The 14,533-nt window shown below is 37.8% G+C and overlaps 4 protein-coding genes across 4 annotated transcripts; 2 read left to right on the top strand and 2 right to left on the bottom strand.

Moving 5' to 3' along the window:
* Positions 1-13: 13 nt before the first annotated feature.
* On the bottom strand, positions 14-1,330 carry FDP41_005969 (uncharacterized protein; the record flags this gene model as incomplete). Its single annotated transcript, XM_044709551.1, has 1 exon — positions 14-1,330. One exon carries the CDS (start codon positions 1,328-1,330, stop codon positions 14-16), a length of 1,317 nt encoding a protein of 438 aa, XP_044559929.1.
* Positions 1,331-2,282: 952 nt separating this feature from the next.
* On the top strand, positions 2,283-4,068 carry FDP41_005968 (uncharacterized protein; the record flags this gene model as incomplete). Its single annotated transcript, XM_044709550.1, has 2 exons — positions 2,283-3,812; positions 4,066-4,068. 2 exons carry the CDS (start codon positions 2,283-2,285, stop codon positions 4,066-4,068), a joined length of 1,533 nt encoding a protein of 510 aa, XP_044559928.1.
* A 228-nt stretch (positions 4,069-4,296) lies between these two features.
* FDP41_005967 (uncharacterized protein) lies at positions 4,297-8,725 on the bottom strand (the record flags this gene model as incomplete). Its single annotated transcript, XM_044709549.1, has 3 exons — positions 4,297-5,691; positions 5,794-6,502; positions 6,582-8,725. The coding sequence occupies 3 exons, from the start codon at positions 8,723-8,725 to the stop codon at positions 4,297-4,299; spliced, it is 4,248 nt and encodes a 1,415-aa protein (XP_044559927.1).
* A 571-nt stretch (positions 8,726-9,296) lies between these two features.
* On the top strand, positions 9,297-14,504 carry FDP41_005966 (uncharacterized protein; the record flags this gene model as incomplete). The annotated part of the gene is made up of 1 exon (XM_044709548.1): positions 9,297-14,504. The coding sequence occupies one exon, from the start codon at positions 9,297-9,299 to the stop codon at positions 14,502-14,504; it is 5,208 nt and encodes a 1,735-aa protein (XP_044559926.1).
* Positions 14,505-14,533: the final 29 nt, after the last annotated feature.

The raw sequence follows: 14,533 nt of genomic DNA, 5'->3' as shown, positions 1-14,533 counted from the left end.
CCAATCTATCACATCAGTGTGATCTTTTTGGACGTAAAGTGAATTCTAATTTTTGTGAATCATCCTTCTTGTCAATTTGAAACCATTCACACAAATCTTCCACAGTTATAAATCGTCGTTGTTCAAATTGGTCATCGTCAAAGATGGATAATATATATTCGTTTGGTTGTTTTCGTAGGGTTTCACAAATATGCTGTTTGATTTTTTGAAAAGAGAGATCCAATGGAATCCATAATGTCATGTCAGAGTGACCTTCTCTTTTTACAAGTACTGACTTTTTGTTTTCATGAATGGTGACGTTAGTTGTCTTGAATTTCTGAGTGACAGGTGTTTTTGGAAAATTTGACATGCAAATGAAATCATCGTCAGATACTTCACTGTCAATTATTTTGTTCATTTCTTTCTCCAAATCTTCCTGTTCATGATCTTCATCGTCATCAGATAGAATAATATAACCTTCATGCTCACTGTGAGCTGTCTCACTTATTTCTTTCTCCAAATCTTCATATTCAGAATATTGTTGAGTGTCAACAAAGGGGTCGTTATGTTTCTTTTCTTTTTCATTCCTTTCAGGATGTGAATGACGAGTAGAAGGATCTTCAATTCGATTTGCTTCTTCTAACATTTTTTCCAATTCCTCATCATTCAGAGTTGGTTGAAGAAGTTCACTAATTTTTGACGTTGTTGTTAAGGATGATTCCATGATGGGATTTGTGGAAACATATCCATGCGTTGTATGTTCTCGTGACTCTTGTGCAAGCGAATTTGTTTGATCTTGTTCAATCGATGAGGAAGATAGGGACTCTCTTGTGACATAGTCCAATCTTGGCATTTCAAATTGTGTCAATTTTTCCATCATTGGTTTTGAATTCAATAAGGGACGTTTGTGCTGATGTGACGAGAAGGATGACAGCATCTTGACAGCATCTCTTTTCGGAGTGAATGCTTTTCTCTTTGATTTTTTAATTCCTTGATAAACGACATGTTGATCCTTCTCTTCTTTCATAGAATTGTTGAAAGATGATGATAAGGCTTGAGGATGATAGGAAGATGAATGAAGGCTTGTTGTTGAGAAAGATCTTTCCATAGTGGTGGTTCGAGTGGTGGAGGAAGAGGAGATGATGATCGTGATGGTAGTATTCGCTTCTCCAACAGTCTTTCTTTTCTGTTCCGATTTTCGCAATTGTCGTATCCTTCCCAATAATGATAAATTATTATTCTTGAAAGATGAGCCTTCTTGATGGGTTGTTGTTGTTAACGATGGTGATGATGATGGTGATAGTGATGTGGATTTACTTGTTGGCAATGATAAAGTTATTTTTGAAGACATTGTGGCAAATGTTAGAAAAAGAATTGTCGGGCAGAAAGAGTGAGTGAAGAAGAAATGTGGTGGTGAAAGTTTTGTTGTTGTTGTTTGTCAATTTTTTTTGTTGGTTTGCGTATAGAGTGCTGTCTGGAGGTTTTTTTTACTCGACGTCGTTTCAGTGAAAACGAATTTTTTTGCAACTCGTGTCAATATTGTGTCAAGACTACTACAAGTTTCGCGAATAGAAACAACCAGGAAAAGAAATGACTAACATTTGAGTGTGAAGAATGAAATAGTGAAGAGCCTTGAGTTCTGACCTTTTATGTTCATATTTAGGGTGCATGTGTTTTTTCGTTTCAGAATTATCTAACATGTCCCTTAGATCGAGCAAAAGTATTTTTGAGCGCTTTTAAGAAATTTTATACGAGCAAGGGTGAACAGTTGACCAAACTTGACCCAGCCAATTCTCGAGCACAGGAAATGAGGTCATAACCATCATTGCTTAGACAAAGTCCAACCACCAGGTCTTGGCTATGTTCCTCCTCTACTCTAGAATACTGACCACATGTCCACAAACCCTGCATCAAATTGATTGAATTTACGTGATCCTTCAAATTGCCCGCCAAACGAATCTGCGCTAAAGTTTACAACGCCAACGAATGTTCATTTCCTATGAGGTCTTCAGGCCCAAAAAAGAACCTGTTCGCCACAACTCGTTTCTTCATATGAACACGCTTAGCTGTTAAAGCAATCACTGATATTAAATTTCAGAGTAATTCATGCAACAGGTCTCAGCATTGTGTCATCATCTTTGATCCCAGATACTCTTCTCTCTATCTCTCCTTCATCGAATTGCATCCGATGACGTCCTCCTTTTAATCGCCAAAACGGGTTTCATCGTTTGAAAAATCAAAAAAATTTTAAGAACGATTTTTTTGAAAAAAATTACCAACTAGATCCTCTCTCTCATCATAAAATGCTCAAGAACGCTGCTTCCAAGCTGTTGCTCCATAACAGATCATCATCAGCCTCCGTCGCCAAGAGATGTTTCTCTACAAGTGCTTTCCGTTCATCTGCCAGTGAAGAAACCAATGAACCAAAATTCTTGGAACAAGTAGAGTTGTACTTTGATAAGGCTGCTAACTCAACTCTCCATGAACCTGGTCTTTTGCAATTCATCAAGGAGGTTGATAGCGTTTATGAATTCATCATCCCTCACGAGAGAATTGACAAGAACGGTAAAAAGGTCGTGGAAACCATCCGTGCATACAGAGCTCAACACTCTCACCACAGACTCCCAACCAAGGGTGGTATCCGTTACGACAAGATGGTCAACAGAAACGAAGTGATGGCTTTGGCTTCCTTGATGACTTTCAAGTGTGCTTGCGTTGATGTTCCATTCGGTGGTGCAAAGGGAGGTATTTGTATTGATCCTTCTGCCCATACTGTTGAAGAAATTGAGAGAGTTACTCGTCGTTTTGCTGCTGAATTGATTCAACGTGGAGTGATTGGTCCTGCTATTGACGTTCCTGCTCCAGACTATGGTACTGGTCCAAGAGAAATGTCCTGGATTGCTCACACTTATCAAACTTTCCATCCAAATGATATCAATGCTTTTGGTGTTGTTACTGGTAAGCCTGTTTCACAAAATGGTATCAGAGGTAGAGCTGAAGCTACTGGTTTGGGTGTCTTCTACTCGGTTCGTGAGGCTTGCTCCGATGCTGATTTGATGAAGAGTGTTGGTTTGAAGACTGGTATTGAAGGAAAGAGAGTGGTTGTTCAAGGTTTGGGTAACGTTGGTTATCACGCTGCCAAGTTCTTTGAAGAGAATGGTGCTATCATTGTTGGTATTGGTGAAAGAGATGGAGCTGTCTATGATCCTAATGGTTTGGATGTGACTGATGTCAAGACCTATGTCCAAGCTAAGAAGACTATCTTGGGTTATCCTCGTTGCAAGACTGTCATTGAAAATGCTACACAAATCTTGGAATGTGATTGTGATATTTTGATTCCTGCTGCTTTGGAAGGTCAAATTTCATTGAAGAATGCTCACAAGATTCAAGCCAAGATTATTGCTGAAGGTGCCAACGGTCCAACTACTCCAGGTGCTTCCGAAATTTTGGAAAAGCAAGGTGTTATCATCATTCCAGACTTGTTCTGTAACGCTGGTGGTGTTACTGTTTCATACTTTGAATGGTTGAAGAACTTGGGTCACGTTCAATTCGGTCGTTTGACAAAGAAGGCTGAAGAGAAGGGTAAGAAGGACATGGTTCGTCATTTGCAATTGTTGACTGGACGTGAATTGAAGGAGTCCGAATATCAAGCACTCACTCACGGTTCATCAGAGAGAGATTTTGTTTACTCTGGTTTGGAAGGAACTGTCCATGAAGCTTGGCAAACAATTATCAAGATTTCTCGTGAGAAGAATGTCAATCTCCGTACTGCTGCCTACGTCAGTGCCATTGACAAGATTACTCTCTCCTACAATGAATTGGGTATTTGGCCTGTAAGTAATATTTTGTTTATAATTTTTCATCATGATGGTGATGACTCTATCAACCCTATTCTAATTTTTAAATCATTTCAACATGCAATTAATTGGATAATCACTTGTGTCTATAACCATCAATTGATTTAATTATTACTTTTTCATCATTGTTCTATCATCATGATTATGATCATCACAAATTTTTATTATTCTACTTTCCATACAACCACATTCTCCATTTAATTTATGTATAATATAACAACAACAACAGTAAATTATTACTGTGCTAGTGATATCTTGCATCATCACGGCAATTACTATTGGAAGAGTTTAAAAAGTCATAATAAAAACATTTTTGGAATGATTGTATTGTAGACCTTTCCTGACCGAATGGACCGAATGATGACGAAATAATTCCTAAACACGAAGAACGCGTTCAGCAGTGAAAGAAACAAGTGAGAAATGAGCACTACATTGAGAATGCACCAACTTTTAATTGAACCTACAGACTCAAGTGAATCGTTTGGATAATACCTGAATTTGTGTCCGAGGTCAGTTTTCGAGAAGCACTTTGTAGAAGAATCTTGTTGCCAAGTCCTGTCAGTGCATTTCGTTCCACACTGAAAAAGTAAAGAGCTGAATAATCTGGGTCAGAAATGCCAGCACTCAAATACTCAGCTCCAACATCGGTGATGAGATTGCTATCCAAATCGAATGAGCCAAGTACGGCCTTTTCCTTCTTCGTTTTCATGAACTCTGAAATCAGTAAGGCTCCAGCATCAGTAATGTCATTCTTCCGAACGGAGAGACTTGTCAGTGTATTGTTGTGGTCAGCAATTCCTTCCATTATGTCTTTCAATCCAGCATCCCCGAGTGAGTTGTAATTCAAAATTAGGCACGTAATTGATGTATTGTATTGAAGCATTCGTTTCAGAAATACTCCTCCCTTTGCTGTAATGTTATTTCCGGCGAGATTCAAGTAGTAAATATTTGAAGCTCTTCTATGAGGGTGCAGTCGATCGAGTAGAATCGACTGATCATTAAACAACAGTGGTAATTCATCGTCTCCAATTGAAGACGACCTCAAATCCACACAAACCAATGACTCTGCCAAATTGTGAAACATGCTATTCATGAAAATGATGGAATTATTGTTTGCAAAAATGTCACTGTACGGATAAAATTGCTCAAGTATTGAACGAACGTCTTGTGAATAGTCAACATCTCCCATAACATTTCCACTAATAAATAAATGTGAAAGTGGTTTTTTTAGAAATCTCTCCAAACATTGCATGGCCTTATCCTTGAGAGAACAATCAGCAAGTTCAAGCCACCACGATCCACAATTTAAATCTTGATATTCACTTGTGGGTTGCGAATAAAATCCTTTCACGAGATTAATGATGGAATCTGAGAGCATGTCTGGATTATTGCCTAAATTCACTCGACCGAGAGACGAGTTCATTTTCAGAGATTCAGTCAAATATTTGGCACTCGTGTTGGTCATTCTGTTATTTGTCAAATCCAATTGGATGAGAGTCGAGTTGTAAGCTTGTTTCTGATCACGTGAGGGTGATGATGATGATTCTGTTGATGAGGTACTGCTAATGTCACTCTTATAAATGTAATTGAATGGAGAGAACATGTTTGCGAATGCAATCGCTCCTAAATCACCAATGTAATTACTTTTCAAATTGAGATGTGTTAACACTTGATTTTGTCGAAGTGCATTGGCGATGGCAAATCCTCCTAATTCTCCAATTTTGTTCTTTTGTAAATCCAAGTATGTGAGTGACTGATTGGCTTTTAGGAATTCAGCAATGCAAATCGCTCCCTTCTCATTGATGTAATTTCGTCCTAGAGTCAATACGAGAATTGACTGGGAATTCATAAGACCCTGTGAAGAATGATGATTTCAATATTGAAAGAAAAAACATTTAAAAATGTTTGTTGGGATTGTTCCATGAGTAATTTCACACTACGACTCCTTAACACATACCTTTGATAATATTTCAGTGCCATGATCGCCCAAATTATTGTAATCGAGAATGAGTTGTGTAATTTCAAAATGAAGTTGCAATCGATGGAGAGAGATCTTGTTCAAAAAGTTTGCCAAATGAATGCTACCATTTGGATAAATCTCATCTCCACACAGGTCCAAAGCAATAGGTACAGCGAAAGGTCCTCTTCTTCCACTCTGGGTGTCAATGACAACATTTTCAAACATGTCATGGAAAATAAATCCCAAGTCATCATTCTTGCAGGTCTGTCGGACATCCACAGCGATACCAAATCTCTCACCTGCAGAATATTCGAATGCTTTTCGTAAAACATACTTGGCACCAACATGTTGAATGGGATTCAATCGAAATGAAATGCTAGTGAGTGAGGTGTTAAATTCAAGAGAATCCATGATTGTTTTTGCTCCTTTCGCCCCAATAGAGTTCCATCGAAGATCCAAAGTTTGTAGAGAGCAATTTTCACTTGTTAAATAACTAGCAATAGCGTGAGCACACTTGTCTGTTAAAAAACATGCACCAACATCGATGAGTGTTAAACAGTGACATTTCTTGACTGCCTCAAAAAGTTGAATGGCTCCATCGTCTTCAATTCTACAACCTCTGACATCAATTTCTGTCATCCTGGTAATATCTATGTGAGGAAGGAATAAAACTTTGCCAATTCCTTGCCATCCTTGAAATGAAAATCTTAGGAGTTGACAGAGTTTTCATGATTGTTGTTGTTGTACACAATAAAAATAAATTTACATGATTGCCGACAACTTACCTTCTTCCCTTAATTCGAATAGAATCAATACGAATCATCTTGTGTTCACTTTCTTTTTCATAATATTCCAAAATATAATCTCCCAAAATCTTTTCGTGAACTTCACGATCAAATGAAACTCCAGTGATGCTGCAATAGACTCGCATTTTCTCTTCTTCACTCACTTTGGAGTCACTCAATTCGTCAATATTAATAGATTCATTCTTGATAATGTGACTCGAGGTTTGTTCTGAAATGGCTGAGGAAAGATCATCGAGAGAGAGTGAATGAAATTTCGTCAAGGTTGGTTCAATCTCTCGATCCAATCGATCCCATTGGGCATCGTTGGAGAATAAATAATTATCAAGAGTGTACATTAGAGATTCTTGAGAGGTGACTAAATACGAGTGTCTACCTCTGATAATTAAACTTTTTTGAATGTGCCTCAATCCATCGTCTTTGCTAACAATAAAGATTCTTGTCCGTATATCGGTCACACGATGCAATGCTCCAGCTAAACAACCAAGTAAATAATCCGCTGCATCCTTATACTTTTTGAAATATCCTCTATCATAGAAATCGTACAAGTACTTTTCAAAAGCATTCATTCCAATGCATCCATTCTCTTCGAGCATTCTAATTTTTACAAAATGCAGACTTGACTCTCTCTCACGAAGAACTTCTTCAGAGACTCGTAGCGATGTGGAGTATTTTGGACCTGCAACTCCAATCATGAGACAATCTTTTCCATAATCAAAATTTCTCTCCTTCAGCAAGAAGATGGATTGTCCCACATTGTCCAAGTCAAGAAGAACAATATTGTTATATCTTGAGAATGGATTAGTCCCTTGTGAAAAGTGTAAATCAAGTATATCCTTCATGTACCAGTCACTTTCGAAAGTGTGATGATATCCCCACACGAAATACCTCACGTTATCGAGACATTGCTTTGACATGAAGAAACCATTCTTTTTTGATAGCCAATCTTGTTGTGAAATAAGAGCTTTTTCTTCAGAAATTTCCTGATTGTCGCTGGAGCTTGCTTTGTTTTGTTTTTTAGCATCTTTAAGCATTTTGTTTCTCAGTCGCTTCATCTCTTTTTTACTCATCTTTTCAACACTCTTGTTCGTCTCACTCGAATCATTTTCAATGAATTGCATAATTTCCTCCAACAAATTGACATTCTGTGTTTTAGAAGCTTCTTGATTAACAACTTGTACTGGAGAAGGTACTTCACTAAATTTTGAATAGTCAGTAAATTGATAGAGTCGACACCACAATTCTTCACAATATAATTTCCAGCAATTTTCCAAATGGATGACTCTCAAATAATTTAGTAGCGATTGTGATGATGATTTCAAATCATAATGACAAGGCAGATCTCCTTCCAAAAATTCTGAATTTCCCGATTTGTGATTCATTCCTGATGGCACATTGAAAGCCTCACTTAAAGATGGATCAATTTCATGGCAATAATCAAAAAACAATTTCCTAGCTTCAATCCATATGGTTGGTAAATCTCTTCGATGATAACACTTCTTTTCCTTAAACACACGACTCAAAATATAACTCAATGTCCTTCCAATTTGTTGTAAATATTCCGAATGTTGTTTTGAAATAATCATGAATGGATCCTCGTTCAAAGTATTTCCATCATCATGATTATTTAGTGATGCGGCATGATTTACTTCATGATGATTCATAGAATTGCTGTGATCATGATTATTATGATGATGATCGTTGTTATTATTATTATTATTATTATTGGAAGGAATGATTTCTTTCTTCTCATCATCATGAGAAACTTCTTGTTCAAATGTTACTCCTTTCAACATAACAAAAGGTTCCGCATTCATATCAAATACACTTTTCAATTCCATCCATGCAAGCCTTTCACTCGGAAATCGTTCTGGAGTTAAATTTAATAATTTCAAAACCCTTCGGACAAGAAGACTTTCATGTCGTTCAGTAGTGGATGATGATGATTCATGTGGTTCATGATGAACAGTTTTATCATTTTCGCCACGATTGCTGCCATCGCTACTATCATCGCTGCTGCCATCGCTACTACAATCGCAAGAAGAAGATGTCTCCAATGTGTTGTTGTTGATGTGAACATTCTCCTCTTGAAGGTCATTCGATGACAGAGATGAATGTTTGAACATTTTTTAGTGCAATTTTGAATTGTCATGCATTCTGAGAAGATTTGGCTTTGTTTGGATGGATAGGGTTGGATGGATTCTAGAATTGAATGTGGTTAGTGTTGAATATTCGAAGGAGGGGAATCCTTCTTGACTTCAAACTCGATACCTGTTGAATTATGCAGCAACCATGGAAATTCTCTTTAATTGTAGCAAATTTCACAATACAAAACAGTGGTGACATTTGATCGACGTCTGCTGTCAACACTTCTCTCTCAACCACTCAAAAAAATACTTGCTGTGCGCTTTTAGTGTTGTTTGCTGACACACCCACCAATCAGCACCACTCCTTGTCAAACACTCTTTCGCGAGAACAGCGCGTTTGCTCAAACATCATCACTGATCGCCAACAATTTCTTGTTGTGTCATTCGTCGTCGAGTCTCGTCTGATCAGCTCCTTCTCAGAGAATTCTTTTAGAAGACCAAAAGAGAGACCACCATCACAACGATCCATTCAATTCTTCTTCTTCTTCTTTCATAGAGAATTGAGAGACAAACAAAACACCTCATCTCATTGAGACACTTTTCGCGACTCATGAGAATGAACAAACGTTCTCAAAAGTTTGGTTGGAATCGCATCCTCACTGTAGTTCCTCCTCTAATATTATTATTATTATTGTTGAATCTCTTCTTCCTTTCTGATGCAACCTATCAACAACAACAACCACCACCTCCTTCTTGGTGTCAAAAACTTTTAGCCCAACAAACGGCCGAATCCTTTTCCTTGTGTTCAACATCCTCATCCTCATCGTCGTCGTCGACAACTTCTCTCAATACAGTTTCATGGTGTTCACAACAAAATTTCAAATCCTCTCAACCCATTACCTTCCGAGATAATGATATTTTCAATTGTGCCGATGATCGATCCAAATGTCTCTCCAAACTCATTGGTTCCAATCAACAATTTTTAATTACCATGACCAATGACAATTACATTTGTATGAAAGATGTTTCTGGAGATAATAATATGAAATTGTTGAGAGAAGTATTCAATCCTAACAATGGTTCTGTTTCTCAAATCGTGGATGAATCTGCCACTTCACCAGAGAACACTCGTTGTTATCACGTGACTGGTGTGAAACCTGTGGAAATGGGAACAACGACTTTGAGTGAAGTATTGATCGTCTTGACCAATCAATATGTCTTTGCCATTTCAATGGATACTGAAAAGGTAGTTGGAAGTGCTGTCATTCGTAACACTGCCATTCAAAAGATGATCGAAAGACCCACTTTGATGGCCGTCGCAAAAAATTCAAACAATGACGCTTTGATTTATGTGGTCACAGCAGATCAGAAATTGAATAGTTATACATTGACAATTGCGAATGGCGTCTTGTCTCTCACAGATAATCAAAAATCAATGGATTTGAGATCTTCAAATTTAATGGGTAATTCGGAGGTGGTTCAAGATTTTCAAGCCATTTCCTATAAAGATGCTGCCACGAGTACCATGATGGTCATGTCGTATGGTCCAATCTCTGCCACCGATTCGAAACCTTCCACAAGTGGACTTTTAATCTTCAAAGCTGGTAAATTAACCATTCGAAAATGGACCTTTAGTGAAAAGACTCTTGAAAAGAAAATTTTTGGTTTCACACATGGAACTTTTGACGCTACTTATTCCGACAATGCAGATTGTCATCCAATTGCTACAAGTAGAGCATTGCTTTTCATTGCCTCTCCTTCTCAGATCAATTTGATTCAACTCTACGATCGAGATTTAGCTGACGAACTTGATCTCACTTCCAAGAAAACTCTTGTCTACACTCACAGTGTCACCGGTGAAAATATTTATAGTGTGGCTGGTTTTTCTGAATGTTATGGTGACAGGGCGAAAAAGTCACAAATGATTTGGATGGTGGTCGCATTTGCTTCTTCAAGTGGAACTCCAAATGGTGGTTTGGTTTCCATCTTGCTTCCAGAAGCTGCCTCTATTGATGTTGCCACAACCACTGATGTCGATGCATTGGGAATTAGTTCCAGCACTGCTTGTCCAACTGTTTGGGATGGTTCCAATGAACCACAATACAGACCTAGTGGTAGCAGTTCTTCATCTTGCACGAAAAGACCAAGAACAGTCATGAAAGCATTGAGTGGAACCACTGCCCTTCCATCTCGAATTACTGTTGGAATGTATCGAACTTCTTCTGATGTGAAAACTTCACCTCCAAATGCTGCCAATTCTTTTTATCATGTTCTTTTTGTGGCCATGAGAGAAAGTATTGAAGTTTATCTCTTCCAAGAGAAGGCATGTCAAGATTCGACCAGTACAAATGGTTTTACTGTTCCATTTGTGAATACACTTGCATCGGTGTTGTATAGCGACGCAAAAGTGAATGACATTTCTGTCTCAAGCAATGCTCAACATGTTTTTGCAGTTTTGGGAAGAAAGGCCTTTGATATTGATGGAAGAACTCGATTGGATGACATTTGCAAATTATTGAACTCTGCTAATCCTCCTTCTGCATTGAGCTCTTTCACAGAAATTTGTAAAAAGTATCCAACCAAGTACAATGCGTTTGATTTTATTGGATACTACTCGATGTGTAATGGTGGATTCAATTGTCCAAGATTTGGTGACTCTGGAGATATGATCACCAACTCCATTACTACCAATGCTCCTGTCGTTTCAATCTCTCCTGGAAATCACGTCATTCGTCCAACGATTGTCTATGCATGTGAAAAGGGTTACTATTGTCCTGACACTAAGGACGGACGTCGAAGAATTTGTCCAGTGGGTTTCAAATGTAATAGTGAACAATTAGTGGCACCTGTCAAATGTTCCATTTCTTCTGATTATAGCAAAACTTGTGAAGTGGAAGGAAGTATTGATGAAACAAGATGTCCTGATGGTAAAGTTTGTGTCAATCCAATGATGTCACTCTATGTTCCTCCAGGTTATTTCACACGAGAGTCCAGAAGTAGTCTCTTTGCATGTCGAAATGGTCAATACTGTCCATTAGGTACTCAAGGTTCTGACAAGAATGGTGCCTTCATTGTCAACGCTTGTCCTGCTCTCAATTATTGTAGTAATACCTATTCTGTGACACCAACTCCATGTTTACAACAAGTTGGAAACAAGACTCAATATTGTCCTCTTGGAACTTTTGGTGACGGTGAACATTTGTGTCCTCCTGGTTACTATTGTCCATCTCTCACTCAAAAAGTATTGTGTGAAGATGGTTATTATTGTCCTGAAGGTACCAAAGAACCTGTGGCTTGTACTGCTGGTAACTATTGTCCAACGACAAGTTCCATGCTCTTGTGTCCATCTGGTTACTATTGTGCTGTTGGTTCGACTTATCCAAAACGTTGTCAATGGTTTGCCTATTGTGCACAAGGTTCTGTGAAACAACAAAGTTTCTATTTGGGAATTCTACTCATGTTCTTGGTGGTCATTCTCGTATTGATCGTTTTCATTGTCGCTCGATGCATCACCTCTTCCTACAAGAAGAAGAAAATGAAACAAAAAAAGATGAAACAAGAAAAGGAAATTCAAGGACAAAATGCATTGACCATGGTTGGATTGAATATTGCCAATTTTATTTCAGGCAATGAACCATTGAATCAGTATGACTCTAATACTGGAGGTATTGTGAATGAACCTCCCTTCTCAAAGAAAAACTTTACCATTGATTATTCCTTTGAAGATTTATCATATGTGAGAAAGAAGAGTGAAGAAGTGATTTTTGAAGGTGCCACTGGTCGTATCTATCACGGAAGAACCACATGTATCATTGGTGTGAATTATGAAGCATCACTTGCATTGCTTCACACTCTCGCTGGTCGTCACCATTTTGGTTTTGTTCATGGTAAAATTTTGGTCAATGAACAATTGAAGGATCCACATGAATTTAGAAATGTCATTTCATTGGCTCCAAAACAATTGAATATGGCTAAGGAATTGAAGGTTCATGAATTGTTGAGATTTTCAGGTCACGCTCGTTTGCCATCTCATTACACCTACAGTCAAGTTGGAAGACGTGTCGAAAAGACTTGTAAAGTATTGGGAATTGAAAACTTTATGTACGATTCGATTGGCTCCACAAAGAAACATGGACTCGATGAGGATTTGAGAGTTTTTGTCAATTTGGCAGTTGAAATGGTTTCTGATCCAGTTTGTCTCTTTATTGAAAATCCATTTGATGAAATTTCACTCGAACGAAAGAAATTCCTTTGTAAGGCACTCAAAACAGCTGCTGAATCTGGTATGACTGTTGTTGTGACAATGGATCGTCCAAGAAATGACATTTTCCAACTCTTTGATGATTGTATCATTTTGGGAAAGACTGGAAGTGTTGTTTATAATGGACCAACCAAAGATGCTCTTCGATTCTTTGAAGAAATTGGATTCAAATGTCCAAATTATGCCAATCCCCCTGATTTCTTTATTGATGTTTGTTTAGGAAATGTCGAACGACCTGGTGATCCTAATTTTGAACCTGAACGATTGTTACACTTGTGGGATTTGAAGAAGGAGGAAAATTTCAAGAAATGGGCCAAATCAAGAGCAGGTAAAGACATTCTCGATGCTTCTTCACAAACTCCTCAAGAAGAAGAAGACGACGAAATTGGTGCTCAAGTCATTGATCCTCATCAAGTTCTCGTCAATAGTGAAGTTGCTCGTGAAAGACAACGAAAACCCATTGGATTTTTAGGTCAATATTTGTTATTCTCACTTCGTGCATTACTTCAATTGACTCGTCACTACAAGGGAGTTTTCTTTGATTTCTTCTTCCATTTCGTTTTGGCTACTATTATTGGTGCCTTTTATTTCAATATGGATTTCCAAGGACCAATGAGTGACACTCTTCAAAAATTATGTCCAACCTTTATTAGTAATCAATGTGCACTTCCAAGAGTGGATCGAATTGCTCCAATGAGTATTATTACAGTATCTGCCATTGCTATTGCAGCCATGCAATCTTCATTGAAATGTTTTGGAGCAGATAAGGATTTGTATCGACGTGAAGCAGAGAATGGTATTAACAAGATGAGTTACTTTTTAGGAAAATTGACAGGTGAAATTCCATCCTTGTTGATTTATCCATTGGTCTTTGTCACCTTTTGGTACATTTTGGTGAATCCTGAAGCTGAATTTTACACTTATTATGGTCTCTTCTTGTTGTATGAAATTGTGTTCAGCACTTTGGGATATTTCATTTCAGTTTTTGTTCAAAGAACTCATGCTGAATTTGTTGGTGTAATTTACATCTTGTTGTCAGCACTTCTTGGAGGTGTTCAACCAACAGTTCGTTTAATGACTAAGGAATGGTATTCTTTGATTTTGGTATGCTTGTCACCTGTCAGATGGGGAGTCGAATTAATGTACACAGTTGAAATTAGAAAATATCAAGAGAGTAATCAAAATGTTCAATCAGCATTGGATAATTATGGATTCTCTTATAGAGCTTTCTTCCTCTCACCTGTCATTTTAATTTGCATTTCCATCATCTTCCTTGTCATGTGTTTCATTGGTTTAGTTTTCAGAGATCCACAAGCTGTTGAACGAATGAAAACACTTACTAGAGTTTACATTCGAAAGGGTAAGAGACGTTTGAAGAGACTCAAGAGTGAGAGAAAGAACACTGGTGAATATGTATTCCAACACGAAAGTGAAATTCAAGTGTTGCAAGACGAAGAGAGTGAATCGGACGAGGATGATGAATTATTGCTTGCACAAGATCAAGACAATTATCAACCACCAGCCATAGAAAGTATCACTGAAGTGCAGCAACAATAAGGTTCCACAAAGAAATGTCAAATTTGTGA

This window comes from Naegleria fowleri (assembly GCF_008403515.1).
Source record: "Naegleria fowleri strain ATCC 30894 chromosome Unknown tig48, whole genome shotgun sequence".
Classification (NCBI taxonomy): Eukaryota; Heterolobosea; class Eutetramitea; order Acrasida; family Naegleriidae; genus Naegleria; species Naegleria fowleri.
The sequence above is the reverse complement of the archived record's forward strand: the minus strand, read 5'-3'. Positions and strand labels throughout refer to the sequence as shown.